The following is a 27926-nucleotide window of genomic DNA, read 5'->3' on the forward strand; positions in this document are numbered from 1 at the left end:
TGAGACAACTGTACTTCAGAAAAAGCTGGAAAAAGACCACATTATAAAAACATGTTTATATTATTCCCTAAGCTAACTATAATAAGTTAAATTGCTCGTTCTTAAATAAATCAATATATGAATTCCTTTAGTAATAACCCTCGAGACAAAGAGTTTTCCCTTGAAAAACCGTAGAGATCAGAACAAAAAATAAAGGGCCTATTTTTCTGGAATGTAAATTGTCTTCAAAAACTTTACTACAAAAAAACCTCTCGCTAACTCACAGACAGTGCACACACACACACACACACACACACACACACGCACGCACGCACACACGCACATACACACACTCACATGCCATTTAAGGTGTCCGGACACAGACAAAGTAGCACCCTGCTTTTTCGAGCCGTGACATTTCATCAGTGTCTGTAAATCCGTGAACGCTCAGTGCTCTCACAGCGCATCCCGCAAGTCTCCGGCCGGGGTTCGGGCAGGCGTTGGAAGAACCGAATACTGCATGTGATCACGGGCCAGAGGTCAACAGAGGCGCTTTTGAAGCATGGAGTGAAAATACACAACGAGTTCTTCTCTGTTTCTTTCGTTATGCTTCGTTTCCCACACGGCGGCGCGCGATCCAGTCCGGCGCTGTTTGCTAAAGAGCGAGGCCTGCCTGCGGTGGAGGCTGGAGAATTCTCCGCTGCATCTGGAGCAGATGACTGGTCTTTGGACATTTTCATACCCCGTCCTGTTCATCCAGTTGGACAAAAAAGAGACTAAGGAGTGTCAGGTGGAGATAGGGGAGGTGTGGGGGGTCAGGGAGTAAAGTTTTACATGGTCACTAGTGATCAATTTTCCGTCCTCTCTACCCCCTCAGTGCCAAACGTGGGGCTAAGTGAAGCAGTGGGCTGCGGTAGATTGGAAGGGGTGCTTTGCTACATCGGGTGAACGACCAGGCCCGTCATCGCTGGAGAGAAAAAAATATACAAAATCTATGATTCTAATCAAGCGGGTCTTGCATTATTGTACATCCAGCAACTGTTTTCTGTCTTGCTCAGTCACATCATCTTGAGTTAGTGAAAGGGGTTAGACTGCATTCGTAAGTTCAGACAGGGGGGTCAGATAGTGAGTTGCATGGCTACCTCTGAAGCTGTTGCCCCCTGAGGCGGGGCAGGCAGGAGAGGGAGAGCCCTGGGGCCTGAGGACGGGAGCAAAAGCACTCTTCTGTTTAGCAGCAGACGGGAAGGAGGAGAAAGGCAAAAGAGACGAGGAAGAGCTGGAGCTTCCCGGGATAGTGGGACTGGACGGCATTACTGTGGAGAGAGAAGGAGTCCAGTTTAACTCTGATAAACACAATCAATAACTTCATTAACGCCCACTCTTAAAGACAGATTACAGGCAGCGGGCCGACAGGGAGCGCGTGAGGACTCACTGTAGGGAGAACCGGTGGGAGAGGCACTGCTGAAACCAGGAGATCCGGGGACTCCTAGACTGGTCATGGGAACCGTCCCGTAGCCTCCGGTCATTCCACCGCCGCCACCGTAGCCTGACTGCTGAGGAGTGGAGGCTGATGGGTAACCTCTTGGAGACAGGCTGCTGGAGTTACGGATGTAGCCTGGAAGAAACATTCAACACACTGTCAGATTTGAGCTTTCTTATTGACAAAAACAACAAAAAAAAAAGGTCTAAGTTTGGACCTCACCTTGGCTGCTTTGTTCACCGATGCTCACTCCTAACTGAGACGGGTACGACCCCAGGCCCATGACGCTGCCGTGGGCCGGTGAGCTGGGAAGCGCCTGTAACTGACTGTGGGGACGGGGAACGCTGTAGAGCGCCTCGGCAATGTCGGCCGCACGCTTCAACAGCATGTCCTACGGAGGAAAGCAACGGGTTGGCCTCACAGATACAGAGAGACGGTGCGGCTTTGTTTGCCTGCCAACACGTTACCGCTGTTAATTCATCTATGGGCTGCCAGTACACAGGGAGCGCTAATTAATTGTTAAAACGGAGAATGTATAACCAACACCCAATTAGCCCATTAAATAGAAGTTGCATATACAAACAGCACTGCTGACAATTTTCTGACTCATGCTGGTGCATTCAAGTGTTCTCATTTCATCTGTGAACTGAGACTTGGCTGCCAAGCAGCTATTTGCCACAGACGAAAAGAGCAGTATGGTGTTTGCATATTAACTTTTAATCTTTGTCTTGATAAACAACTTTCGAGTCCCATATGCTTTGTCTTGCTGAGCCGAAGTTTGGACAACAAAGCAACCTAAAACATTTGGGGCATTTCTTTCAGATCTGTTCTACCTTTTTAACTGTAACAATTCTTCATATATTCATAGCGAAATGGCGAAAGGATGCTCACTGAAGATCTTTTTTACCTGGTTACTGTGTGGATTTCCATACAGCGCCTCCACCAGATCTGCTGCTCTCTTCAGGAGAATCTCCTGGAAAGAAAATACAATTAATTCACTGCTATCACAAAAAAACCCATAATATCTTAACCAGTTATACTGAGCATGCTAAATCTGTTCATTTTAGAGACGCTCACCTTTGCTAGTTTCTCTGGGTCACCCGGATGTCGAGGAATCACCTTCTGAAGGCGCTGGAAACCATAGTCTATAGTTGGCTCATTGAGAGCTAAAGAAGCGTTTTGGAAACATGGACACAGTACATCAGACCTGAGCCGCGAGTCATCGGAACATCATGTTTCAGGTTTTTCAGACAGAATGAAGACAGCGCTATGCATGAATACCTGTGTAGATGAACCGTCCTGGCGCTCCCTTACAAAACTGTTTAGATTTATAAGACAGTGTGACCTCCACAACTCCGGGGATGTGTCGGGGAGGCGTCTGAACTCGAATGGCGTGTGGCGTGATCAGCTGAGAACAAAGCACCGGGATGACATTGTAAATACTCGGCTAAAGCAAGTATAGAAGATGAATGTACGGATATTTAGGCTAACAAAACAGCCATACATCATCTAACTGCTGAGATAAGCACTCGGCTCTGTAGCAGCGTTTTGAGATATTCTGCTGATAAAAGTCTTACCTCACTCCAGACTAGCATGCTTCCAAAAACCACCTGCAGCCCATCAAAGAAGTTCTCCCCAATGACTATGACCATGGCCCCGCCAGTGGTCCAGCCCTCACTGGGACTGATGGCTTTGATGCATGGAGTAGCTGAAAAGAAGAGCAAAGCAGGGTTTACTCCGGGGGGTTTAATAGCAGATGTTTAGGAGTTAAAGTTAGTGGGTGCAGGGATGTCCTGAAAATGGTTTGTAGTGATGAAGTTTATGTTCAAAGCAAAACTCTTGTCCAAACTACATTTTTTTTCATATTAAGGTGAGAGGAGTCGTGTCCAGCAGCGCTGGACTTCACTGTAATGTTCTGGTAAAAGAGATCAGAGCGGATCTGTATCCCTCTTGGGAGGAACTCAGAGGAGGGTCACTGAAAAAAGCTTGAGGACCCCTGAACATGAAGGTGGTTTGCAAAAATATACATAATTTCAGAGAGAAGCTATCATAGCACAATCAAAGCCAACCAATTTGTATGAGCACATTTGTGAATCCACTGTCCAAAAAGAAAATGCAAATGCAAAATGTAGGAAAATGACTCAAGTCAGGATTACAGCTCCTGTACCGGAATCCTCTGAAAACAGGATAAATGGAAACTGAACTGTACCTCTCATATCTTTAACTGGAACACTTGTAGACAAATCAATATTTATTTAACAAGAAGATGGTACTCCAGTGGTTGCATACACCTCCTCTTGGCAAGAATATGATCCGGAGCTTGCCAAAAATTTAATGATTTCTTCTTTGTCCCAATATCTCTTAGTATGCCAATTTTTCTTCATAATTTTTTAAAATCAAAATTAACCACCAAGTTTTTAGCACCAACCAAGTCAAGCAGACTGGTTGTGTTTGATATGCCAAACTGCTCCCGCTGTTTTCTCTATAAATAAGCATGTCTAATGTTTTTAACTGTGACTTAGCGAGTAGACATGTGAGGAGAAAAATGAATAAATTAATTTTGACATCTTGTCCTTTTCTCACCGTATTCCATAGTGTTCTCCACAGACTCGCCCGGCTCAAGTCTGCGAGCTCTCCGTCCGTGTTTGGAGTTGTTGTGGACAAACATGTTGTCGGACACGGCGAGGACGTGGCCGTCTACGCTCACAGTGCTGGACAAGACCACCTGAGAGAGCCCAGAGGAAGATGCATGAGTATATGCGCGCCTCCCGGACAGCACACTGTGAGTCACTATCTCCGGTTACAGCAGTAAAATCCCAGGGCAACAATTTGTTTCGGGGTACAGGTGATAGCAATATTTCTCGAAAAGGTAATGCGGGATCTCCATAATACGTCTGCATTCTGGGGGTGTCACCGCTCACACAGCCCTCCACTCCTCCATCAGGTCTCCATATGGTCTCTCCGCTGCCTCTTGCCTAACTTTTTGATTCATACGGCGTGCAGCAGGCTCATCGTTGTCTCCTCCTGATCCTTCAATGACACCAAACATATGGACCAAATCTCCCATTTTAGCCGGCCGTTAAAGCAGAGGATGATATATAGTGGCCCTAATTTGATTTTCTGGCTGCAGCCTGTGTGTGTCCCTTCCCACATCTGCCTCTCGTGGATGATACGGATATAATTAATGAAAAAGACTTTTCGCTTTGGACGATTATACAGTAAGTGCGGATTTATTATTTTTAAAAGCAGGAGAGACCGTGTGTGTTCATGAGCGTGTTTTCACAGTGGAAAAATAAAGGATCGCTGAGGACATGTTTAATAAAATAGTAAAACATAAATATCTTATGAAATATATGGACTTTTGGAAAATCAAAGAGGAAGGTCTGCCCTCCCTTTGACACAAACACATGGCGGCAACTTAGCAGGTGAAGGAGCATCAGTGGGGGGGGGGGGAAAAGAGGGAAAAAAAAAACATATGTTCTATAGGTGGTAGAAAGGGAGGGGAGCCAAAAGGAAAATAACTGTAAATTATCGATCAAGCAGCAGACTCCAGCCCAGATCTGATCACCTCTTCACCCAGAGATGAGAGCCGCGGAGCACCGGCGTGCTCATAACTTCTCAGCATGTGTCACGTCACAGGAGTTAAAGCAAACACAGTGGAAGACAGGGGGAGCACGGAGAGAGGGAAGGGACGGAGGGTTTGCTGGGAGAAGGAGAATGCCAGACAGAGGCCGCTGGTGCTGAAAGACGGCGGAGGAAGTGAGGCGGGAGCGTCCCCTGTGACCACTTCCTGGGTCACGGAGCATGACCTCCTCCATCTGGAGCCAATCACTCAATTCTTGACAACTTCCTGAAACACCTCAACCTATTTCCTGCACCCCGGCACCCCCACGACCAAGTCCCACACATATCTCTCTTATTTGGTTTGTCTTTCCATCTCTCTGACTTGTTATTGATTTCTAACTTTCACCTTTACCTCCCTCCTCTGTGTCTTTCGCTGGAAAGTTTTCCAGCCTTTTAGACTTTATGGTGTTAATGTTTCAAGGAGACAGACTGGAAAGGAAATTAAATGCCTATTTTCCAAATGGAAGGGCATGAGCACAATAAGTTGTCATTATGACTTTTTCAGGTGTGTGTTGTCATTTTCCCTCTCCTTCCACACACACAAGCAGATACACACACACACACACATTTTTGCTTTTTTTTTAACCCCGTCATGTATTTGTACCTGAAATCTCCTCATATCCCTCGGGTTTCCTGCTGTCTTCAGACAATTCTGGTTACATTTCAGGAAGAACTTCAAGAAAAACCTGCAAAGGTAAATAAAAGGACACATGTTTGTACTTCAGAAAGAATTGTGCGCGTGGACTGTTTGCTACCTGCAACGCGACAGCAGTCAAAGGAGACATTAATTATGTTTCAGAGACAGGTCTTGTGTTGCGCTCGCACATCTGATTACAGTTCCAACATCAATCCCAGCTGTTTAGTTTAGTATTAAAGTCAATGTTATTAGAGTTTAAATCAAGTAATGAGATTTTGAAGCGCAGTCCGGTGAAAAGCGCTGCTGTGTTTCAAAGTAAACTCAAGACAGTGATGTATGCCGGGGGACTCAGGGGACTGTGGTATCCCGCAATGCCGTATTTGAACCCCCACATGGGAATGGAGAAGGAAACGAAGTAGAGACAACTACAGAGAAAGTGAAATGAGGAGGTGGAAGGAGGAAGGTAGTGATAAAGGCACAGGCGCTGGTATGGACATGAATTTTTGTTTTCAAGTATATGTGTCTCATTATGTATGTGAGTTTACTTTTGATAGACCGTGAAGGCGCCGAGAAGAAGGGGGAAGAGAAAAAGAAGTGGGGGTGTCGATAGCCTCTGCTTCGCTGGAAAAAAGAAAAAAAAAAAACCTGAGAGAAAGGTGGAATAAATAGGAGAGAGGGAGACTACGGAGGGAGAGAGACTCCAAATCCCAGGTGTACACAGTTCGGCAACACGGCCCGCTGCCATGGCAACGCAGCTCTGCCGCAATCCCAAAGTCCCCATGCTGAGAGGCAAAGACAGCGATGGGAAAGAGAAGGCAACAACAAGAACACATTCCATCACTGAAATGCAGCAGCGAGGAGGAGAGAGACTTGGCAAGGTGAGGAAGAGAGAGAGAGCAGGTGCAGAAGAGGCTGAGGATCCATTCAATTCTCATGGTGGCGAGAAATTAAGCGGAAGCGTGCGAAACGTTAAAGAAATGCACTTGAAAATGATGCGGCGTTGAACTCATATGGCGGCAATTGGCTGATGTGCAGCCCTCGAGCCAGATGTCCACTTTAGTGCACTGTGAACACATTCCTGTCTTTCCTGAGGAAAAAAAAAAATCTATTAATGCCCCAATTAAAGAAACAACAACAGTGGCGGGGACCAATGCTGCAGAAGCAGGCAGCGTTTTGGGCCTTCATGCGTAACTCCAGTCCCACCCACACTGTGCTCTCTGCAAATATAAGTCATCTTAATGGAGAGTGGTTGTTTGGAGAGGAACTTCATATTGGCCCCATCGCCCTGAATCCTCCCTCCGAATACTAATCTTTCCCTCATTCTGTCAGCTTTTACTAGCTGTTCTTCCATCACTCGCTCCAGCTTCCTCCCTTGTGAACAAAACCTGGCTTGCGACTAGTTCTCCGTTCCAATAGTACGTCCAATATTTCTTGATTTGAGCTATTTCATTGGAGGACAATCAATATTGTTGTTGGCGGAGCATGATTACAATTTATCAGCGAGAGCTCGGATCTGCGAGTTCAGAGCTGCACAAGACCTCAGTTTGGAGTGGAAACATGTAAAAAGGCATATCTGTGCCTCTCCCACAGAATCCTTTACAGTTTTTTTCCTCACTTATATTTTCACATTGTCGTCATTCTTCACATCTGTCCTCGCTCTTTTACGAAAGAGTTAAAATAGCTACAAGCGCATGGTTAAGTTAGAAAGTTTTTATTTTTACTTTAAAAGTTGTAATCAAAGGTGTTCTGGTGCAGTAATAACTTCTTGGATGGTTCAATAGCATCAGCATTATTTCTAAAATTGTGGTTCATTTGAAAAGCAACGATATCCAGTCACAGTAGTTTAAATCTTAACAGCACATTAATCACAGTGTTGCGGTAAACGGCCGTGCCGGCAGCGCGGCTGTGGTTAGATAACGCTCATTTTCCTGCCACACAACATGACCAGCAGTCATCACTCATTGGACTGACGGACATGACAGATCTCTCCCCTCCACCCCCCAAAAGGCTGTCTGTATCCATTTCAGGCGTTCTGCTCTTTTTGAGGGTTCTTGACCTTGTTTGTTGACTCCTTCTCATCATTCCTTGTTTGTATGACACCAGATGCCTCGCACACACGCATAGGCACAAGCGCACGGAAAACACACGTTCACATGCATGCATGCACACTCTAATACTCTGACACACCCACCTTTGCCTCCCACCTCCCAAAAACCCATTGAGTCAACTTTTCACCCCCCCCCTCCTCAGTTCGGACGCACACAGCTGCAAATGCTGAAATTAAAGCGAGACATTGACGCATATATTAGCATGCATTAGCCGCTTCCCCCTGCCCACTTAACATGCAAATCTCCCAGCCCCGTCGCCTCGCACCTTCTGCCACACATTCATTTGCTGAATTATAATTAGACTAATCTTGCATAATTAATAAGAAGTCGAGGACCCTCTGTTTTTTATCCCCTCCTCTATTGTGGCTGCAAAAGTTTAATATTGCTGTTGTTTGTTTTTGTTTTGGTAATGTAATACACCCACACACCTTCCCATCCACTGGGAGGAGAAGAGGAGAACATGCAAAGAATCGGAGGTGATCTACATGTCGTGGGGAAATTGCTCAGAGAAGCAATTTTCAAAGAATATCATTAAAGTCGGTGTGTTTGTATTTAATGCTTGTTTTGTTACACATTTAAAATCTATTCCATGCCAAGAGACACGTGGAAAATTGTGAATCTTTAATTTCATTTAAAAAACATCAAGACAACAGAGCCAATAAAACTAATAGAGTATGAAACAACTTTATTATGGTTGTGTTTGATTAATATCTAATGAGTCGGTGTAAAGTGCTTCACAATAGGATGTGAAGAAAAAGAGTGGAGGCTTTTCAGATTGGATTGAAATTCCAAAAAATGTGACATTAAAACTGGATAAGAGCAATTTCATCAATGAAAATAAAATTAAAAGGTAACAGATTTCACCATGTGTGGCTGTCTGCAGCGGATTCCAAGTTCCCAACATCTTCCCTGCAAAGACACACTTAAAACAGGAAACACAAACAAAAAGTAGACCCGAGTCTTAAACCTTGGGATCATTTTACACTGTGGCACCACAGGGAGTATGTGTTTTTTTTTTCTCTCTTTTTTTTTTTTCTTTTCTGTCTTCACTTCTGCATCTCTGTCAAGGCCTCCAATCTCTTTTGTCTGCATCTGCGCCCGTTCCCAAGACTAAACACAGGCCTCGCAGCGTGAGACCGCTATCACAGTAGTAGCAACTTGCTAAATTCAAAGTAGATCAATGACCAAACAGTAACCCATGACACAAAACACATAAACCCTGAAAGAGATGCCATTTTTATCAACATCTCCACGTGTAAACGCTAAGTCTCACATTTTGGATCGATTAGGAGATCTGTGGGAAATAAATGTTCCTCTTGTAGCTTTACATATGGCCTTAATCATGCAGGGAGCACCTCGACTGCGCAAGACTTAACAAAAATTTTCATAGGCATTCATCAGCACTAATCACTGTTGACATGAACTGCCTTTTCACATAGTCGTAAAACACATCACCCTCTGCGGCTGTTGTAAATGAAAGTTTACGACGAACAGCCACACTTGAAGCTTGTGATGCAAAAACTTTTAAATGTAGGGTTGAGGTTAGTTAGCAGATAAGAGAGAAAAGTCTGGTTCTGCCGGTGTTTTCATTGCTCTTTCAGCTCACCGGAGATGACAAATTTATGCGCTGATCCAGAACTGCAGGAGGAATTTAATGGAAAGAATGGTGGCGGATGGAATTGTTGTCATTTTTGGTCAGCAAACATGAAAGTCCTGCTGCTCATTTGAGGGCAGCAAAGTAAAGCCAAGAGGAAACATTTAAGTGCTAATCCAATCTTTACGTATGGATAGACGCAAAGTGCGGAAAATACAGAGAGACTACAAAAGAGAGAAAATAAAGAGGAGAAGAGGAAGAGGAGAATGCCGATGTCCTGTATGCAGGGCCATCACTCATCAGGCATCCCCTTCATCACTCCCCCACCGCCACCCTGAAAAAACAAAACAGTGTCCTGACATCTCAGTGGAGGGGAGCTGGGGGAGAGCAGGGCGGGAGGGAGGAAAATTAGGAAACCAGATGTGAAGCATTAAAACATACTGACATGCTGAGGGCCTTCCTCTGCCACACTCACACACTGAGAGCACTAACTCATACAACAGGCCCAGATATACATGCACTTACGCATGCATGTGTCACACACAGGCTGGAACCACACGCACACACATGTACGCACACGCATGACTTCACAGAAAAATACACAATGACAGATACTGACGTGCAAACAGCCATGTGTTCACAATCAATCATGCAAAATTATACACATTTAGCAAAAACGATCGCTCACAGAACAAACGTATGTGCGGGGTTTGTTGGTTTTCATTGAGGACACGCACATAATGAACCAAGACACACCGTAGCTCGTGGCATTGGACAAAGATTTGGTTAAGCCAGTGTTGACCTAGGACTGTTTCACACCAAGGCACAAATCCACAGATGGGTCGTCATGCATCAATGTATGGATATGCACCCAATTAGTACGAGTACGCTGACTAAGGAATGGCTGCCGGTGCTTTGTTTTCCTCCGTGTAGAGAACTGTGTTTGGGGGATGGAGTAAAGTAGATGTGTGCGTGTGTGTGTGTGTGTGTGTGTGTATTGGGGGTTGGAGTGAGGGTAAGTAATAAATACCCCTGGACCAGGGTCCCCTGGCAGACTGGAAGCTAGACTGGTCACCAGGGTTAACACCTGGGGCACATGACCTCTGACACTGCTAATGGGGCACAGAAAACCCTCCACGAACTGATACCCCCTCTGTCGCATACCACCACAGGACCTTTCACATCCGTGCTCCCAGTCCACTCCCCTCCTCCTCCGCAGACGTACAGGAATATCCCAGGCATTTGCTTCAGCCGTTTCACTCTCATTTCTCAAGAAAACATCACATCGGGAAACACACTGCACGGTTGTCCTTTTTCTCATCATTTTGTAAATAATCTATGAATGGACATCTGGTCGTTACTAAAAATTCCAGATATAACCACTGTCATTACTGGAACAAGATACTTTCAGTTTGAATTATCTACTGATTCAGAGGGAACTTAGCAGCCATCATCTCACAGGATCACAATGTTATCACAATATAGCACGCAAACATACCTTAAAGGAAAAACAAAGCTCCAATTAACCTGAAATGAGCCTGTTCCGTGATCTTGTTTTGCAAATTCAGTTTTCATGTCAAAAATTCTGTTCTCAGAGATTTTTTTTTTTTTTTTTTTGCCTGTTTTAAACTGTGTAAAGTCATTTTGTAAATTCTAAAAATGAATGAAAAAAAAACCCCACATTTTATTGCTACACAATTGCTACACATAAATCCCACATGGACTGACTATCATCTTGAAGCAGAGCCTAATGCAGATCACAAGCACACAGAGATGCCCATCTATATAAATTTTCCCAGCATATTGGCTTTGTCCCTTTTGGCCTCTCCTCCGATGCCTCCCAGGCTGCCTTCACCTCTGCAACCTTGGCCCAGAACCACCCCGCCACTACTAAACTTGAGAACTGTGACAAAGCCAAACATTTAAACCACCGGTGCTGATTTATAGAGCTTCGCAGCGCTGTAAAGCCGTCAGACTCGCCACCGCAAAAGTGACTGTGGAGCGGCGGAGCAGAGAGGAGGGAAGTGGGATGATGGGGAAGTGTACACAAGAGGCACTTCGGCATTTCAACGAGGCTTCCCCAAGATGCAAAAAGTGTTTTACTGCATAACCTCGCCGCCGCCAGCTGCTAAATGTGCATTTCAACAATTCAAAATGAATTAATGTTTCAGTGTCTTGAGCTTATCCAAAAGCGTAGATTGCATACAGAGCTCGGCCACATGGGACACCGGTCAGCCTGCCAAATAGATGGATATGGATAGATATTCAGAGTCTAGAGAACATGAATTCACAACCAGGACAGGGAATAGAAGTCCCATCAGTGGCCTGACCTCTCCCAGCATGCCTGGTGCGTCCTGAGGGACGAAGATTCAAAATACACTCTCATAACTGTCAGATGGAGACACCGCGCACCCTCTACGACTGAATAGATTTCAAACATACGAGAAGGTCATCTGCGATACACCAAAACTAATCTTACCTTTTCAATACCCTCTCAATCAATCAGCCACTAATCAGATTATCAAAACTCAACCTGAACCTTTCTGCGAGAAGAACAATGAATCTGGGATGGATGCCACCAAGAGGGAGAGGAGAGGAAAGAGAAGCAACAACAGAAGGAGAAGAGATGTCTTCTTAATTAGCCAGTAATGATAAGATCTGACAAACAACATCTGTTTCCAGAAAGAGAGGGAAGGGAGGGGGGGCAAAGAGGGAGAGGGAAGGAGAGGGCGAGGGAGCGGGATAGGAAGCAGGACGGGAGAGAGAGAAGCGGCTGAGAAACCTGTGAAGCCTAGACAACAGGGACTTGCTTGTAAGAAAGTAAAGGGGGAGCGGAGGGGATGTGTAAGGGAGGGAACGCTGTGTAGCGTGACACAATAGAAGAATGGAGGATGAGAAGTCTACCAGAAGTGAGAGGAAAGACAGACAGGGGAGAGAAATCTGACAGGGTTGAGGGAGTCCAAGAGCCAGGACGAATATGACAGACAGAGGGAGGAAAACAGATCAAAATGAGTGAAAACGGGGAAGACAGACAGACGCAGAGAAGGTGAGCTGGATAATAGTGCAGAAGGAAGAGAGGGAGGAACGTGTGAAGAGATGGGAATGGAATCACTCAGAGGTCCAGGGCGCTGTAATTTACTGTCCGTGGCTAATACACAGCAAATGTGTGGGAGCCGAAGGCTGAGAGGGGAGCCGGGACACTGGGGGGCTGCAGAGAGCACGCAGGCTGCTGGGGCTCTCAGCAGGCCTGCTGGGAGCCTGTCAGCAGCCACATCACCCCCTGCCCTCGGCCCTGACAGATTCATCAGGACCCCTGCACACACACACACACGCACACACACACACACACACACACACACATTCCTTTAACTTATATTTCCATCCGCAATGAGGAAAAAACACATCTGTTGCAAAAAGCAACACACAAATGAACTAACAAAGACTTGTGCGTTCATTTTCTAAACCAAAAATGATGTGCTAAAGTCCTTATGGTTAAATAAATTACCAACAGAAGTTTGTCATATTAAAACGGTATCAACTCCACATCCATGCCTGCATGCTTTTTCCACATAACCACGACGCTCGCTTCAACGGAGATGATGAATCAAAAAGAAACTTCAGGAAATGCAGCAGATGTACAAACATTAGCATTTGGAGGAGTGAAACACAACCCCACGTAGATCCAGAGAGATGGTATGGTCAGTCTAAATAACAAATAAATAGACAATAATATAAACAAGGTGGCTTATTGGTCTGGCTAAGCACCAGGGGGCATTGTTAAGTCATTAGTGAAATTTAAGACCTGAGCAACACACACACACACACACACACACACACACACACACACACCAGAGAGAGAGAGAAAAAGAGAGAGAGAGAGCAGCAGCAGCATCCAGCCAAAGAAAACAACCCTTGTTCCTAAATACCACTGCAAACATGGCCCCTGACTCCTCACACATCCACCCACATGCAGCACACAGGGGCCATGTTGCGCTCACGCAAGATCATTTTCCCAAAAAAAAAAAAAAAAAAAAGGCAAAAACATGAATTTCACATGAAAAATGATTTCAAAGACAATCCAATCCAAAATCACACACACAGATAGCCACACACGCTCACTAGCTTGCTTACCATCTGAAGTACCTCTAAATCACTCTAATCTGCCCCCTTGTGATCTGCTGAGTGCCCCTACTTAATCTCTTCACTGCTCAACCAAAGGTGAACCCTATTAGCAGTCAGACAAATGGGAGGGTTTGCCCCAGCAGCACGGAGAGTGTGGGGCCTTTCAAACTGCCATTGAGCAGCAACTCAAAACTTCTAATCCCCCCCCCCCCCCCCATCCTCTATACATCCCACCCACTCCAAAAGTGCCCCTGCTGCTCCTCCGCATTTGCCCATCGGTAGTCCATCCCCATTTCCTGTCAAAACATTGCCCCAGAGCTCTCTGTTTCCTACCTGCCCCCTCCGTAGGCACTCAGAGAAAACAAGCCGGGCCCACTCCTTGTGGTGCGGATCAAGCCACAACAACCAATGTTGGCCAAGCCGGAGCAAAGGTGACCGAACACAAACTCGGCCCATAACCCTCTGCTCATTATACACTTCCTGCACACGCTGGAGTTTAGGGTCTTCCCAGTTCAAATGAGAACACTCTGTGGAGATCTTTTGCCTTTCCAAAGGTCTCTGAACATATTTTTTACTCGTCTAACTCTGAGTGGGGCTCTCTTTGTTTGAAGCAGTACCTGTCAGTGAATTTGATATTCTAGACGTTGCGTCGTCTCTCCTGTCTGTCTTAGTGTCATTCTTCTGCTCGCATCGCCCCAAGGGAGGAGCCATCCCCACGGTCTTGTGCCAGCTGCTCAGTGGTCCAGCCTGAGCGCAGCTCCGCTATGTGTGAGGTGGTGTGCAGTAGAGCCTTAGGGCCCTGTCGCCACGCTGCCTGGTCCCCTGCCTGAAGGGCTCGCTGACAGGGGGTCTGGAGGGACTGGACAGTACTGGCCCACCAGGGAGAAACCTGTGACAGCGGACTGAGGGGAGCGGAGGATCTGATTTTTGTCTCTCTGCATGTATATCTGCGAGACAGACAGGCAACTTATGCATACACATTAATATTTGCATTAGTGCTGCGTAGAATAGTGTAAGCCGATTTAGTCTCATTACTTAATCTCGCCCTCATAGTGACGATGGTCTTTGCTCAGCTGGGTTTGGGTTTCTGTGCAGTTTGTATCTTCTCCCTGCACATGCCTGCCTGGTCATTTTGCGCCTCCAGCTCTCTACATCTCCATAAAGCACTTCAGAAGAAGGATGGATGAACTCAAGCCATGGTATTGATTTTTCACACATCATTTTATCAGTGTCTTGTTTCGTATGGATAATGAGAACATTGTCATTCATCTGCAGGAATTCTTTCAGCTGGTTCACCGTTTTTATTGTTCCAGCTCAGAGGAGGGAATTCCCACCAGGTAACGTGAGACATTCGAGGCTCACTGAAAACTCAGTATTAAACATGACGACTGCCCAAAATGTTTCGGGCCAGAGGTGTTACAGTACATTCAGAGGTGAAGTTTAGAAAGGTTTAGAAACATCTCAGAATGATTTGATTGAGAAGCTGATTGTGCTACGTGAGCAATATAAGAGAGTTGTGAGCTTCATTTAACAGCTTCAGTAAAAAACAATCTTAAACTGGGACTATGAGAAACAGTCTCCTAAAATGACATTGTTGTCTCACACATAAAACTCTCAAGTGCATATATAACAGCCTAACAGGGCGACTTGGCGGCTGAACTTGAGTATGCAACTGGGAAAGGGGAGGAATTCGACCCCTGACACAGTCCAAAAAATGCTCCTGCATTTATTCTTTGGCTGATAGTTTAATGTTCTTTTCCCAAAGACTTGAAGTTTCTATTTTTCCTTTTTTTGGCCAAAGCAGAGGAATGAGCAGGCCGGTGTTCCTCGCCATTACCACAACAAGGAGAAACAGCACAGGTAGACGGCAGCGTCCCGCATGAGGCACCAGGGGAACGATCCCTGCGTCCCTATATAGTATTTTATTTTTAATTAGGTTGTGACAGGCAGGCACAGGCAGGTGGAAATGCAAACATCAAAGCAGATGGTCAGAGCGCCTCTGTGATGCGGCACAGTGGCACAGACTGGACATTTACATACAGCAACAAATGATTTCTGAATAGTTTATTGTCAGACTGTGCAGACGGCGTTAATCCATGAAGAGCCGGAAAAGAAAAGCGGCAGAGCTCCACTGCGCCGTGTAGCTGTGACTCTCAGTGTTTGTGTGCATACAGTCTGATGCTTTAAGGTGTTTTTGTTTTGGGGTGTGTTTGCTTTTTACAGGAAAACATGTTTAAAAATTCATATCAGCATGAACAATTGACAACTAATACCAGCAATATTGTATGTTGACCAAGAAAACCAACTGTAGTTGAACCGAAACTAAAGCTGTTTTCCGCCAACTGATTAGTAAGAAAAACACAAAACGCTCCTCTCACTAGTTGAAAACAAACCTGTGGTACATGTGCATAACTACAACCAAGACTACAAACAGATCAATACGACCCACAACCAAAGATTAAGAGTAATGGATTCTTCTTGGAGCCGAGCATCTGAAGTCGAGCAGTCTTTCAACACAACTAATTATGGTTAAAAAAAAAAACAACAAAAAAGCAAAATATTAAACTCACTAAGAAACGTAACTGTTAAAATATAAAGAGAAATCATGGAAAGTAATTTTAGTTCCTGATAGATTCAGTTTTCGCAAATAAGATCTTTGAGCATGGGCGTCTTTGTGAGCTCATTTTGAGTCTGGGGGAGGGAAAGAGCCATATTGACAACATTGGAAAATTCTTATTGATTATTCTTCTTTTCCCTGAGCTCTGGCTTGTTAAAAAAAAAAAGGCCCCTCTTGGAAACACGATCAATTAGTGAGATAGTGCTTGCCATTGATCACCCCACTGCCCCTCGCAAGCCTTGTGCCTTTGGATGGATCCCTCCACACAGTTCCTATGACCAACTATTGATCTCAGCTTCTTAGCCAAATATAAAAGCATTCTCTCTCTCTGAGAGCCGACCCCTCCCATCTAAATGGCACCGTCCAATGCTAATACTGACATCTGCTTGTCTCCGTTGTAAACCCCATGCTTTACTCATAAATACTGACGCCAGCTTGAGCCTAAAACCAATATAGTTTCCATTGTGGTATCAGAGGTCAGGAGCAATAATGCCGCTAATAACAGATCTGCCCAGGTTCGTATTGAGAACTTCTTCCGGTAAATGACTTTCAAACGGGGAAAGCATCAAAGGCTAGTGGGAAAATTACTGGTTATTACTCCCCTTCCATTTGATCTGTTACTTATTGATGAGTAATTTAAAAATGAGAGAAAATTATCGAATACATTTCAGACATTCTTATAGCTTCACAGGGTTTTTTGCTCTTTTTCAAATTTTCCTGTCTTCACTTTTTTAAGAGGAAGTACCGAAGCAATATTGACTGAATGATTTCAAACTGTTATATTTCTAGTAATGAGACTAGTGACATTGATCCAGCTATCGTTCTATCGATCAGTCGCCTAACCAGTGAACTCGTCAGTCCATCTGTCAAAGGTCTAAGTGACCCTCTCCAAACAGAGGAGAGGCATCGGGCCTGTGTGCGTACCAGCTCACTAATGTTAAGATCAGACAGTTGTAAAACTATTAGACACAGCAGGCAGTGGGGCATTAGATAATTCTCCTCTATAAGCAACTTGAGTCATCTCTTTGTCAGCGACTGCCCTTGCCCTCTTCATCCCTTGGTCGCTCTACCCCCCGTTACTTCACCCCTCCCTATGGATCAGCTGTGATCTCCTCTCTCTCCTTTCACTCAAATCAGGATTAGGGAGAGGGGAGTTGGAGGGGGTGCAGCGGCAGCAGGAGAAGGGGGAGAGAAAACTGAAACAATATGGAAAGGAGATTAGAAAAGAGGGGGTTTGGGCTGTTTGGGGAATTGCTAACTCCCTTGTGCTTGGGTAGGTGTCCTAATGACACTGCCTAATTATGGCAAAATTAGACAGGCTAAAGGGAAGAGGAGGGGGTGCTGAAGGAGACGGTAAAGTGAAGGAAAATGAAGAGGAGCAGGGGAATTAAGCAATATGGAGCGAAAAACAGTGAGTGCAGAGTTGGAGCATGCGAGAGCAAATGTAAAAGAGCAAGTGGGGTGTGTAGAAGCGCGGATACAAGCCAGGGGCTCGTGGGTTGGCAGGAAGGGAGCAGGGGGCTGAGGGTGAGAGACTAAAGAGAAAAGAAGGGAGAAAGGGATAAAAAGCAGTGGCTGGATGATAGGAGCGAGTGGGCCCCAGCACGCTGCATGTTAATTGGAGAACAGGTGTTGGGGCTGGGAACTGAGGCTGATTACTAGAGCCTCAGAAACAGACCGTCTCCTGCGCACGCACACACACACACACACACACAGACACACACACACATGAATAATTTAAGACCTAAGCAGTGACTAGGAAAAAGGTCAGCGCAGGGGTCACACAGACACAGACAATTGCACATGCTTCCATATAAATACATAAATAAACGTTCAAGGATCCCCACACACACACACACACACACACACACACACACACACACACAACAATATACACTAGTTTAGTTCACACAAACAATGCATACATGCTGTGAACATGCACACGCACACACATCTTGCCCTGCCACTCTATTTATTTGCCTTCTCATCTCTGTTTTTAGTGTGCATAAAGAGATGAGAAAGTGCCTATGCAGGGGGATAAAAGGGCACAAGGGCCATGCAAAACTCCATTGGCTTATCAGAAATTAACTGGCTGCTAATAGGCCACTCCCCGAGGAGAGGATTTCACAGGCCAGTCAAGAAGGAGAAGCCCCCATCAGGACGGGATATGCCCAGTGTGATTAGAGAGTACAGTAGGTCAATGATTTCATTTAAATCAATCCTCAGAGCTGCACATCGGACTGCGCACACACACACACACACACACACACTCACACGCTCAAAAAACAAAAAACAAAATACAGATTTTGTGTTTCTTTTTTCTCACAGCCATGAATCCTGATCTCTTATAATTTTGAAAGAGGTTTAGGCAGAGAAAGTCATCGCAAGTGTAATATGCTATAGTAAATGGGAGAAGCAGCTGCTCGAAGGTATTCTGGGAAAATTCAAAAGACAACAGCCCGATTTTTCCATTATATGAAAACTATCTTCAGCCGAGATCCTTTGAGACACACTGTCAACAGCCAGCCAGCTTGAACTGAGAAGGGGAAAGAAAAGGGTCCTTGACGTATATGAAGTGAGTGTTTTCTAGACAGACAATAGTAGGGAAGGAAAAGAAGAGGAGAAGAGGGCAAAAGTGGGAACGAGCGAGGAAGAGGTGGTGAAGGTTGCGTCCGTGACATCACAGTCAAAGTATTTCACATACGTTCCACTTATGAGCATTCATCACTCCTGTTAATGCCAGGCAGACAGTGCGAGACCTCTGAAATCCCTCGGACGTGGAGGCTCTCACACACGCTGATTACAGGGGGTGGTCATCTGCCTTTAAGTCTGATAACTGGCTGTCAGGGTGAACATTTACGACATATGCGAGACGGCCTGGCAGTATAAAGGTTCACATGGTTCTGATAAAAAGGAAATATGTGCTTTTGCCAAGTTTCAGCTGCAGTGTCAAAATGAGTGAGCAAATTGAAACAGATCTTCGCAGGCTGGAGGCGGATCAACAGGTAAACAGGAACGTGATGACAGAGAAACACGTGCAAGACAGACATGGGCTCTTTGGTAATGCATGTTGCAGTTTGCAAGCACTGATGCAGTGTGAGCTCCCTTTGCAGTGGTAAAAATTCAACTTTGCAATGTAACACTTGAGATGTCATGCATGTTTCAACACGCAATTACAGATATGGAACATATATATGATGAATGGAGTTTTCTTATAGAACATTCTGGTACTTCAGCAGCTTTACATGACCAGTCACATTCATCCATTGTCCCATGCAGTTCACTACACATTCACACACCAATGGTCAAGGTTTAGGGGTTCATTGTCTTGACAGACAGAAAAGGATGAAATGGAGGACTGAATTACCAACCTCTGGGTTGTAAAACAACTGTGCCACATTCTCCACTACTCTTGGGTTTTTTACTCTTTCATTCAGTCATTTCCACAATATCAGCATTATTTTTATTTGGTGTGATTGGTATTAGCCTTTATATCACTTCACTGTGTTAGTGTGTACACTCATGGCCTGACAGTGTTCTTGAGCCTAAAAACATTAGGCTCTTCATTCCTTTTTATTCCTAATTTAGTTTATTCACTTTGGCACCAGCACTGTTCATATGGAGTTAGCAAAGTGATGGCTGCAACAGGAAAAAGTCCTAGTACAAGGGCACACTGGGTAAATGAACCACTTATGTGGGTATTTTGGGATATTCAGTACCTGAGTTACTTAATTGACCACAGCATTCAAGATCTAAAACAATACTCAAAATAGAGTTTGTCTTTCTGTGCACCAAAGTAAAAATAGTCATTATTTAGCAACGATACTAAAGTCTTTTGGGTGCAGGAAAACGCAAAGAGATTTGTGCAAGTACAAGTGTAGTCGAAAACCGCCTCTGGTATGCTCGCATATCATGTAACAATGAAAGAGATGCTGTTTCTTGATTGTTAGTGAGTAAAGTTGCAAAAGGGACATCATAAACAGACATAATTAGATAATGTATATGACAGAAGTGTTTCCCATCATATCAGGGAAGACACCACTGAGACCCAGGCCACATGTGCGGGTTTATCATTTTGTATGTTCACATGTTTAACAGCTGATTACAAGCCAAGTCAAGTTTTTCCACTATTTTTCTACACAAGTGTGTTGTGTGTGAATTTGCTGAGTCCTGCAAGCATTAAGGCACATGGTATCCAGTGACCCAAGGTGTTATATGTGTTAACAGAGATACAGTGAAGAATTAAAGGGCACTGTATCTTAAACTTATGCATGCCTGGAAATCCCCTTTTTGTATGTCCAAGTGTGCAGCAACACACAATGAAAGATCAACCTGAACATTGTGCACGGAGAGGGGCTTGTCTGAGGCTGACGGACACCGTGTGGGATGCGGCTTGATCTCATTACCTGTCAATGATGACTGGATCAGATGGAGTCTCATTCCGGTTGCCGCAGCTTTTCTTCTCACAACAGCGACTGAGTGGGCAGTTTAAGGAAGAGGAAAAAGGGGAAACAAATCAGTTTGGGGAAGGAACAAAACTAAGTAATTAAACTGGGGGAGTTGTCTGGCCCGTCCACATCCACAGACCCAGACTACTCTGCTCTGCAGTCGGCCAAGATCCAGGAACACACAAAGGAGGCATGAGAGGGGAGGGGAAGAATAGACAAAAGAATAAAAGAGGAAGAAAAGGTACAACAACACACCCTACAAACAGTGAGAGACCATTCAAAAGTGAAAAGCCAGCCAGGCAATCTGTCACATTGATTTTGAAATCAAACTCAACCCCCACACAGCTTCACTGCACACAAACACACCGTCACACAACATCCTACCATTCGTCAGCAGTCCAGTCCGGGGAGCCTGCTGGCCACCCGGCCCCCCCTCCGTCCAACACATACACCCTCCCCAAAGTCCCCTTCACTGCATAACAAAAGTGCCCCCACCCCTAACCATCTGCCACCCCTACACCTCGCCTCACCCCTCTCGTGTCCCAGCTTGGCCCTGCCCCGCTCCCCCCGCCGCCCCCCTGTCAGACGGCCTCACTCCCCAGCTGTGACGCTTGCCCTCTGCCTCCCCGGCTCTGTTATTAGCCAGCTGTGAGTCACATTCGGGCATCTGCTGGCTACACAATGGCAAAGCCCACTCCGTCTTAGCCCCTCGCGCCACGTCCCAGCCCCCCTATCCTTCCCCCTGCTGCCCCCCAATCCCAGGTCACTGCGTCCCGGCCACCCTCTCTCTCTTCCACCCATAATCCTCTGTTCATCTTTTCTCTTTATTCACCCAATATTAAACAGAAGTCAGTATTTCACAAGCAGAGACTTCAGTTCTACTTAAACTTCCCTTCAACTTCCAAAACACGGACAGTCGAGGCTTCACTTCACTTCATGTAGACTGTCTGCGCTCAACATGACTGCTGGGGTTTTATTTCCACAAGTGAGAAGCTTTGTTCCCCTGAAGTCCGGTGTCTGGTGTTGTCAGCTGCAAAACCAAAGGCCGGAGAGAGAGAGAGAGAGAGAGAGAGAGGAAACAGGAGCAGGCCCGAGGACATGCTGCATTACAGCAGAAAGCAGCAGGGGGGCTACCGCCGAAACAAGGACGATGACAGACAGGCTAGACTTACAGAACAAAAACAGACTAATTTCTTCTCTAAAAAAAAAGTCTCAGCCCAAGCATCATCCAAAACCAAATTCCATGCTGACTGAGGGAAAATACAGAGAAGGAGAGTGATGGATATTTAGATTTCATCCCTGTGGGTCAAGGTTTCGCTTTGAGTTTGTGAAGCTTACCTGCACATAACCTCGTGTGTGAGCAGGACTCGGCACATTTCTGGATTCTTGTTCTGTCCCTCATATGAGATCGGCTGAGGGGAGAAAATAATGACCAATGGGCCAGATTCAGTTTCATGGAGGAGAAAGTTATGTTTCTGCAGTTTAAAAAGTGGAGAAACGCTTCAAGAATACCCGAAGGAAAGTCTACCAACCTGCTTCGTGACAGAGTCGATGAGTCGTGCATAAAGGTCCTGCTCAGTACGAACTCCTGAAAGAAAGAAGAAACTGCCATTGACTTAACATAATTATCATTAGGTTTCATGAATAACTGTTCTGATGCTTTTAGTTCTTTAGGTAAATGTTATCCAGCACTAATTAAGTGACAAAAAGGGATTTGAATCATGAAAACTCACCTCCGTAGTAAATTAGGCCTTGTTTAGCTATATATCCCATCTGTTCCATCTTGTATTTCTACTTGCTGATTTGATCAAAGCATGTTTTATAGTGGTTTCTACTAATGAAATGGAAAGATTGATGATCTCCATCTTTTTTTTTTCCCCTCAAACCCTGGACATGCTCTCAGAAAAGAACTGAACTCTGTCCAGTCAGAGATATTTTTATCTGAGATGGTTTCTGAGGGGATTGACAGCTGTTTGATGTTCCTATGATTATTAATCTTCTGTGGGGCCATAATTTACAACCAGACTCTCACGATTTGTCAAGCTTTTGCTTTTTATGGTTATGATGTTAACTTCTGCGATTCTAGTGACTTCTTTTGTAGACTGACAGGAGGATGCTCCACACAACAGGTGACATTTAACTGATTCGAGGGTTCAATTAAAGAACAAAGGTCTTCTTTCTTTTTTTTTTTTTTTACATGTTTCTAACATGTTCTGTGTAATCAGGTGGGTTAGATGAACCTCTGGATGCTTTCAAATCACTGCTGCAAATCACTCCGGAGAAGGAAACAACATGTAATGAATTGCTCCTTGAGAGAAGAGCGTATTACCAGTGGATTTTTTTTTTTTTTTTTTTTTTTTGTGGAGACTTTGTAGAGTATTGCTTTTAAAATGTGTTCCTCTCATCAAAGTCTCAATTGAGAAGCCTTTGATATTGCTTGGGGGAAGGGGGATGAGAGGAGGGAATGTAGAGGAAGTGCTTTTGGTGTGCTTGTATGTACAAGTGTGTATGTGTGTGTACGTATGTGTGTATGTGAGGGGGCTGCTCTGGAACATGTCTTTTATCTTCTCTCCCATGGGTGCCACTGCGATGGCAGAGCAGGGGCAGCAGTGGCTCATGGGAACCAAATTTCTCTGTGTATCCCCTGATCTGATGTGGAAGCACCATGGGGGGTGAGAGGAGTCGGGGGGCTGGATGTGGAGGGGTTGGGATGGGGGGGGGGCACCGTTGCACCTCATTTGCCCATACTCGGGTGAAGAAAAGTCTGCTTGCAACAACTCACACTAAAAATCGTACAAAGCAAGTGATGAGACGATGGGCTTCAGGTAATTTATGAGCACAACAAGGAGAGGAAGTTTCTAATGTTGGTGTCGCTTACAAAACATTTTTTCAAACCTTATTAAATGCGTCAATTAGCACTGTGCCTGACAGGCCCAGTTAGACGCCTGTGAGTATAAGAAAATCAACCCAAAATGTGAAAAATTCAGGTGTGGCCCTGCTTACCGTTGCTGTACAGGAGTTGCAGCTTGTAGTGAGTGCCATTGTTGGTCTTTTCTCCCGTCTGCTCCTTAGAAAGCAGAAGACAGACACACAGACAAAAGCGAAGCATGCCGTTAAGCACATTGGGGCTCTGATGAGTGCGGCTGGGCATCAATGCACAGTGTGAGCACGGCGAGCCTCTCCTAATCCTGCAGCTCACCCATCGCACGGAGCGGCGTCGAGATCACTGAGTTGCAGACTCGGGGCTCATGTGGGACTCGACGCCGTGCTCATAAGCTGGGCACTTAACCTTGAATCGGATGTTTCTTTGTTGAGGTTGAACTATCATCTCTGATACAAAGTCCTAAAAACCCAAAGATCAAATGCAGTGGACATTTCCAAAGGTAGTGTGTGTGTGTGTGTGTGTGTGTGTGTGTGTGTGTGTGTGTGTGTGTGTGTGTGTGTGTGTGTGTGTGTGGTGTGCTCCAGCAAGTGGAAAGCACTGTACGTGAGCCTGAGCAGCAGTCGACCTTGACAGAAAAACTTCCTTTCCGCTTTCCCTCCTTCCCCCAGGCCCTGAGCTAGCCTCACACTTCTTCCTTCATTCCCCCCTCTCTGTCTCTTGTTCCTCCTTTTTCTTTCTCCTCCTCTACCTCTACTGGTCTTTCTAAGTGGTCTCAAAGGAATCCTCTCTGGTCCAATAACCCAGGAGGCTGGCATCGCAGAGATGAGCACAAGAGAGGAAGGAGAGCGAACAAGGAGGTTGGGAGAGCGGAAGAAAGTAGGAGAAGGAGACAGTTGCAAGGAGGCAAGAAGAAGTCTGGAAATTAAGATGCATGAAAATGACTTGGAAAGTAAGAGGCTCCAAAACTTAATATGAGAAGTGAGACTGAAACACGTCAGGAGATAGATGGATGCCTGGCTTCATAAGTTTCGCAAATACACACAGAGGAGCATTTATTTCGCCGTGCCATCGCTCTACCTCTGCATAATTACAAAGCAAAAACAGATGCCAGGGTAACCATGCAGAAAATGAACTTCTCCACTGCCGTCATATTAGTCTACGCCGGCCTGTGTGGCACAAAGGGGAGCGCACTGACAGCTTTGAGCCCCGGCGTTAACACCACCACCTCCATCACTCCAGACCTCCACCACCGTGTGTGAACTGGAGCCGACGGGAAGCCGTCTCCTCGTCCTCCTCTTGCCACTTTAGGAGATCCCTGCTCCCTCGCACCACAAGGCAAAATCGTCCGTCAGCGCCGAGCATAAGGCTCGCTCGGATCGACGGTCTCTTTCTAACTCTGGCTTCGCGCTGCACCCTTCCTTATTTTGGTCGTGTCCAACCTGAGGAATCCAGTTCCCCCTATGGCAGTATTTAGAGTATGGAAGAGGGCCATGAAGGGAGAGAGACTTTGATGATTAGTTCACTGTATAACTTAACAGGAGCAAGCGTAATTTGCATTTTAAAAAAGTAGTGATGTCCTCCTAATGAGGCAAGCTGCTAATTAGTCATTAGATATTCTTTTTCAATCCCACATCATCAGCTCATTGAGGGTAAAGCTTGTGTAAACATGTAGCCGTCAGCTGTTCGATATGCTTGGCTTTACTGGGGATGGGGAAGATTAAGTTGAGCACAGTTAAAATACTTCCTATGAAGAATACATGCTGTTGTTTGTATTATTTATTAAAAGAAAATGTACTTTAGATCTTCAGATTCTAAAGTATTCTATAATTGATCTGTTGAGAGTGAATGTACAGATAGTCAAGTGATTACATCCTAAAATAATCTCCCCAAAAGACAGGAATAGATACACACCTTTTCATGCTCAACGAAGTCCACAAAGGCAGTCCTCTCCACCTCCACAGGTTGCCCGTGTCTGTCATAGAGCGCCAGGACGAAGTGGAAGAAGTTGGACTTGCGTAGATTTGAAGGCGGCTGCTTTTCGAAATGAGCTCTGGAGAGAGCGACTCCACTGAGGACACAGCAGAAAGAACCAGTCAGATCTCACAACAGCAATCAGAGGCATTCATATTTAGAAAGATAACCAAGTTTGAACAGCTGAATAAGATATACTTTTCAATAAATTACTATTTGAAAAACAGATAGAATCCCTTTCTCTGTTTTGAGGTATAGAAATTATTAAAATCTAGCTTTAGATATTATGTATAAAAACAAAAAGTAACTAAAAACAATTCACTTTTCTCTACAGGTTGCAATGAAAACTAATTTAATATGGCTCTTATGGGTATATCTGATTTACTTCTTAGAAGAAAATGTTTTTTCTTTATTTGAAAAAGGTTTCAAACACTTACATTTCTCATCTGTTATTGATTATTTTTATTGCTTTTATAAAACTGGACTGTTTTCATACAAAGAGTTATTAATGATGTCACAAAATAATTTATAAAACTTTGTGAAAACCATAGCTAATTTATATTCTATTTTACTGGAATTAAGATGCAAAAATCAATCCAAGCATTTCACAAAAAAAAGCTAACTTTTTAACATTTCACAACAGGATCAGAACCTTTGATGCAGAATACTTGAATAATCACAAGCCTCTGACTGCTTCCTTCAAATAAATTGTAGATTTGATGAATGAAAGTTTAACCTCATTTTTTTTTAAATCAGTCTCAAGGGCAATGTGCAGAGACCCTGCAAAGGGTCCTGATCATGTAAATCGGACTATTTCACAGTGTGTTTCCCAGATAACTTGAGTATGTCCTCCGTATTACCACAACAGCTCCAAATACTTCTTGTAAAAACAAAACGTTTTGGGAAAAACCTTGTAGACATTATTGAAAAATAATAAAGGGATAAAAACGCAGCAATAATATGACATCGAATAAACAGTATTATCAGTAATGATGGATAATATCCTTTAAAAAAAATCGTTTTTTATTGCAAAGTTTAACTTCTTCCTTCTCTGTTTATTACATTTTGTGTTCATAGATTTTTTTTTTACAATGCTGTCGCATCTCTGTGCTTGCTCGGGTCGGGCGATGAATTTAATGCTTCTGAAAATAAATTTAAAGACACATGAAAATGCTTTTTTAGGGTTTAAATTGATGTTTCAAAGAGTGTGAAGGACAAAAAAGAAACGTTCAACAGAGGAAAACGTCTGGCCTTTGATTCTAAAGAGGTGCACAGGTTGTGGCCGCTGATCAGTAAATAAAAAGAGTCTTTCTGTTTTATATCAATAAAGAATTAGATCCTTATCGAGTAATTAAATAGACTTCTTCTTCTATAGCAAAGTCATCTCTTCTTTCTAATGCCAAAAATATAAAGTAACATTTACAAGAAGTATTCATTATCTTCTTAAAGACTGTTTGGATTTTTAAAATACATTTTTAGCATAAAAACCTTTAAAATATTAAGCTTTTTGATTTGAGATTCTTTTCCCTTTTGATGAAGGAAAACACATTTATAAATACAGGTTGTATTATGATCAATTTTGCTCTTATTTTTATTTGAATGTCTTTAAAGGGCTTAGGGCCAGCGAGTTTAATAGAGGTTTTCTGTCATTTTTCGCAACAAGTAGTTTATAACTATTTCCTAAAAGGACCGTCTGACCTCATTTACGCTTACAGTCTGTGTCATTCTGGAGGTGAAAACACATTCTGCGACGCTTTTTACATCTCATTATGACACACTGATAAAGTTAGGAGCAGGAGACCAGCTGGGTTTCCACTGTACCTTTGCGCCGCGACGTTCGCGTCCACAACGCCGACATTACGCACCCACGACCGGACTGGATCCATCTCCTCTCCAAGACTTCTCTCTTTTAATCCGCTCACTTCTCGTATCAGATGCTCCTGGATCCCGAACATTTAAGCCCTGTCCTGGTCGTGTGGTGCACTTTCTTTGAATTAAAAAAAAAAGAGAGAGACAGAGAGAAAGGGGGGAAAAAAACTGGAGTGGACTGCTAAAGCACTTTGGCAAACAACAACAGAAGGTCCGCTTCAAGGCGCTGCGCTCCTCCAGAGCGCCGCGGAAAAAGCGAGCTTTTGCAAAAAGCTTTGAAAAAATGAATGACCGGCGCTGCGTGATGTTTCAGAGGGTTGTCTCAATTAAAATCCAAGCAGACTTGCTTTTTCAGGTTCAAAAGATGATGGTAAATATATCCCTCCACTTGCTGCGAGCATTGTCCAAGCGCGCGCACCTCCAGCCTCAGCGCGAGCGCATCTGATCACCTGCTCTGTGGGTTTCTGCTCCAGGCTGGGAGTCTTTCTCGGACGTCGTCTTGGAAAATTATCTGTGGGCAGAAAGTCTTCCTTTGTCACGAGGCCAAGTCGGATCAAAACAGTTGATCCGGGGGCCAGAAGGCTTGTAGTGAA

At 44.5% G+C, this 27926-nt stretch overlaps 1 protein-coding gene across 4 annotated transcripts; it reads right to left on the bottom strand.

Moving 5' to 3' along the window:
- Nucleotides 1–339: 339 nt before the first annotated feature.
- Nucleotides 340–27926, bottom strand: ebf2 (EBF transcription factor 2). Of its 4 annotated transcripts, none has more exons than XM_030105298.1 (16): nt 27286–27926; nt 25405–25561; nt 23613–23670; nt 22142–22197; nt 21948–22021; nt 20568–20636; nt 5688–5769; nt 4043–4184; nt 3037–3167; nt 2741–2867; nt 2537–2625; nt 2367–2432; nt 1682–1850; nt 1412–1594; nt 1122–1292; nt 340–946 (listed from the first exon to the last, which is right to left on the bottom strand). In XM_030105298.1, exons 1-16 carry the CDS (start codon nt 27417–27419, stop codon nt 915–917), a joined length of 1740 nt encoding a protein of 579 aa, XP_029961158.1. In that variant the 5' UTR covers nt 27420–27926; the 3' UTR covers nt 340–914. The 4 variants fall into 4 exon arrangements, with proteins under 4 accessions (XP_029961158.1, XP_029961157.1, XP_029961156.1 ...); XM_030105297.1 differs by having other exon boundaries at nt 23613–23676; XM_030105296.1 differs by having other exon boundaries at nt 340–1292.

The sequence above is a fragment of the Salarias fasciatus genome, chromosome 12, assembly GCF_902148845.1.
Source record: "Salarias fasciatus chromosome 12, fSalaFa1.1, whole genome shotgun sequence".
Classification (NCBI taxonomy): Eukaryota; Metazoa; Chordata; class Actinopteri; order Blenniiformes; family Blenniidae; genus Salarias; species Salarias fasciatus.

Coding starts and splice junctions, on each gene's coding strand:
- ebf2 (XM_030105295.1), bottom strand. CDS start 27,419: ATGTTCGGGATCCAGGAGCATCTGATACGAGAAGTGAGCGGATTAAAA. Junction 20,637..21,947: donor ACACACGAGGTTATGTGCAG/GTAAGCTTCACA, acceptor CTGCCCACTCAG/TCGCTGTTGTGAGAAGAAAA. Junction 1,595..1,681: donor CGGTGAACAAAGCAGCCAAG/GTGAGGTCCAAA, acceptor TGTTTCTTCCAG/GCTACATCCGTAACTCCAGC.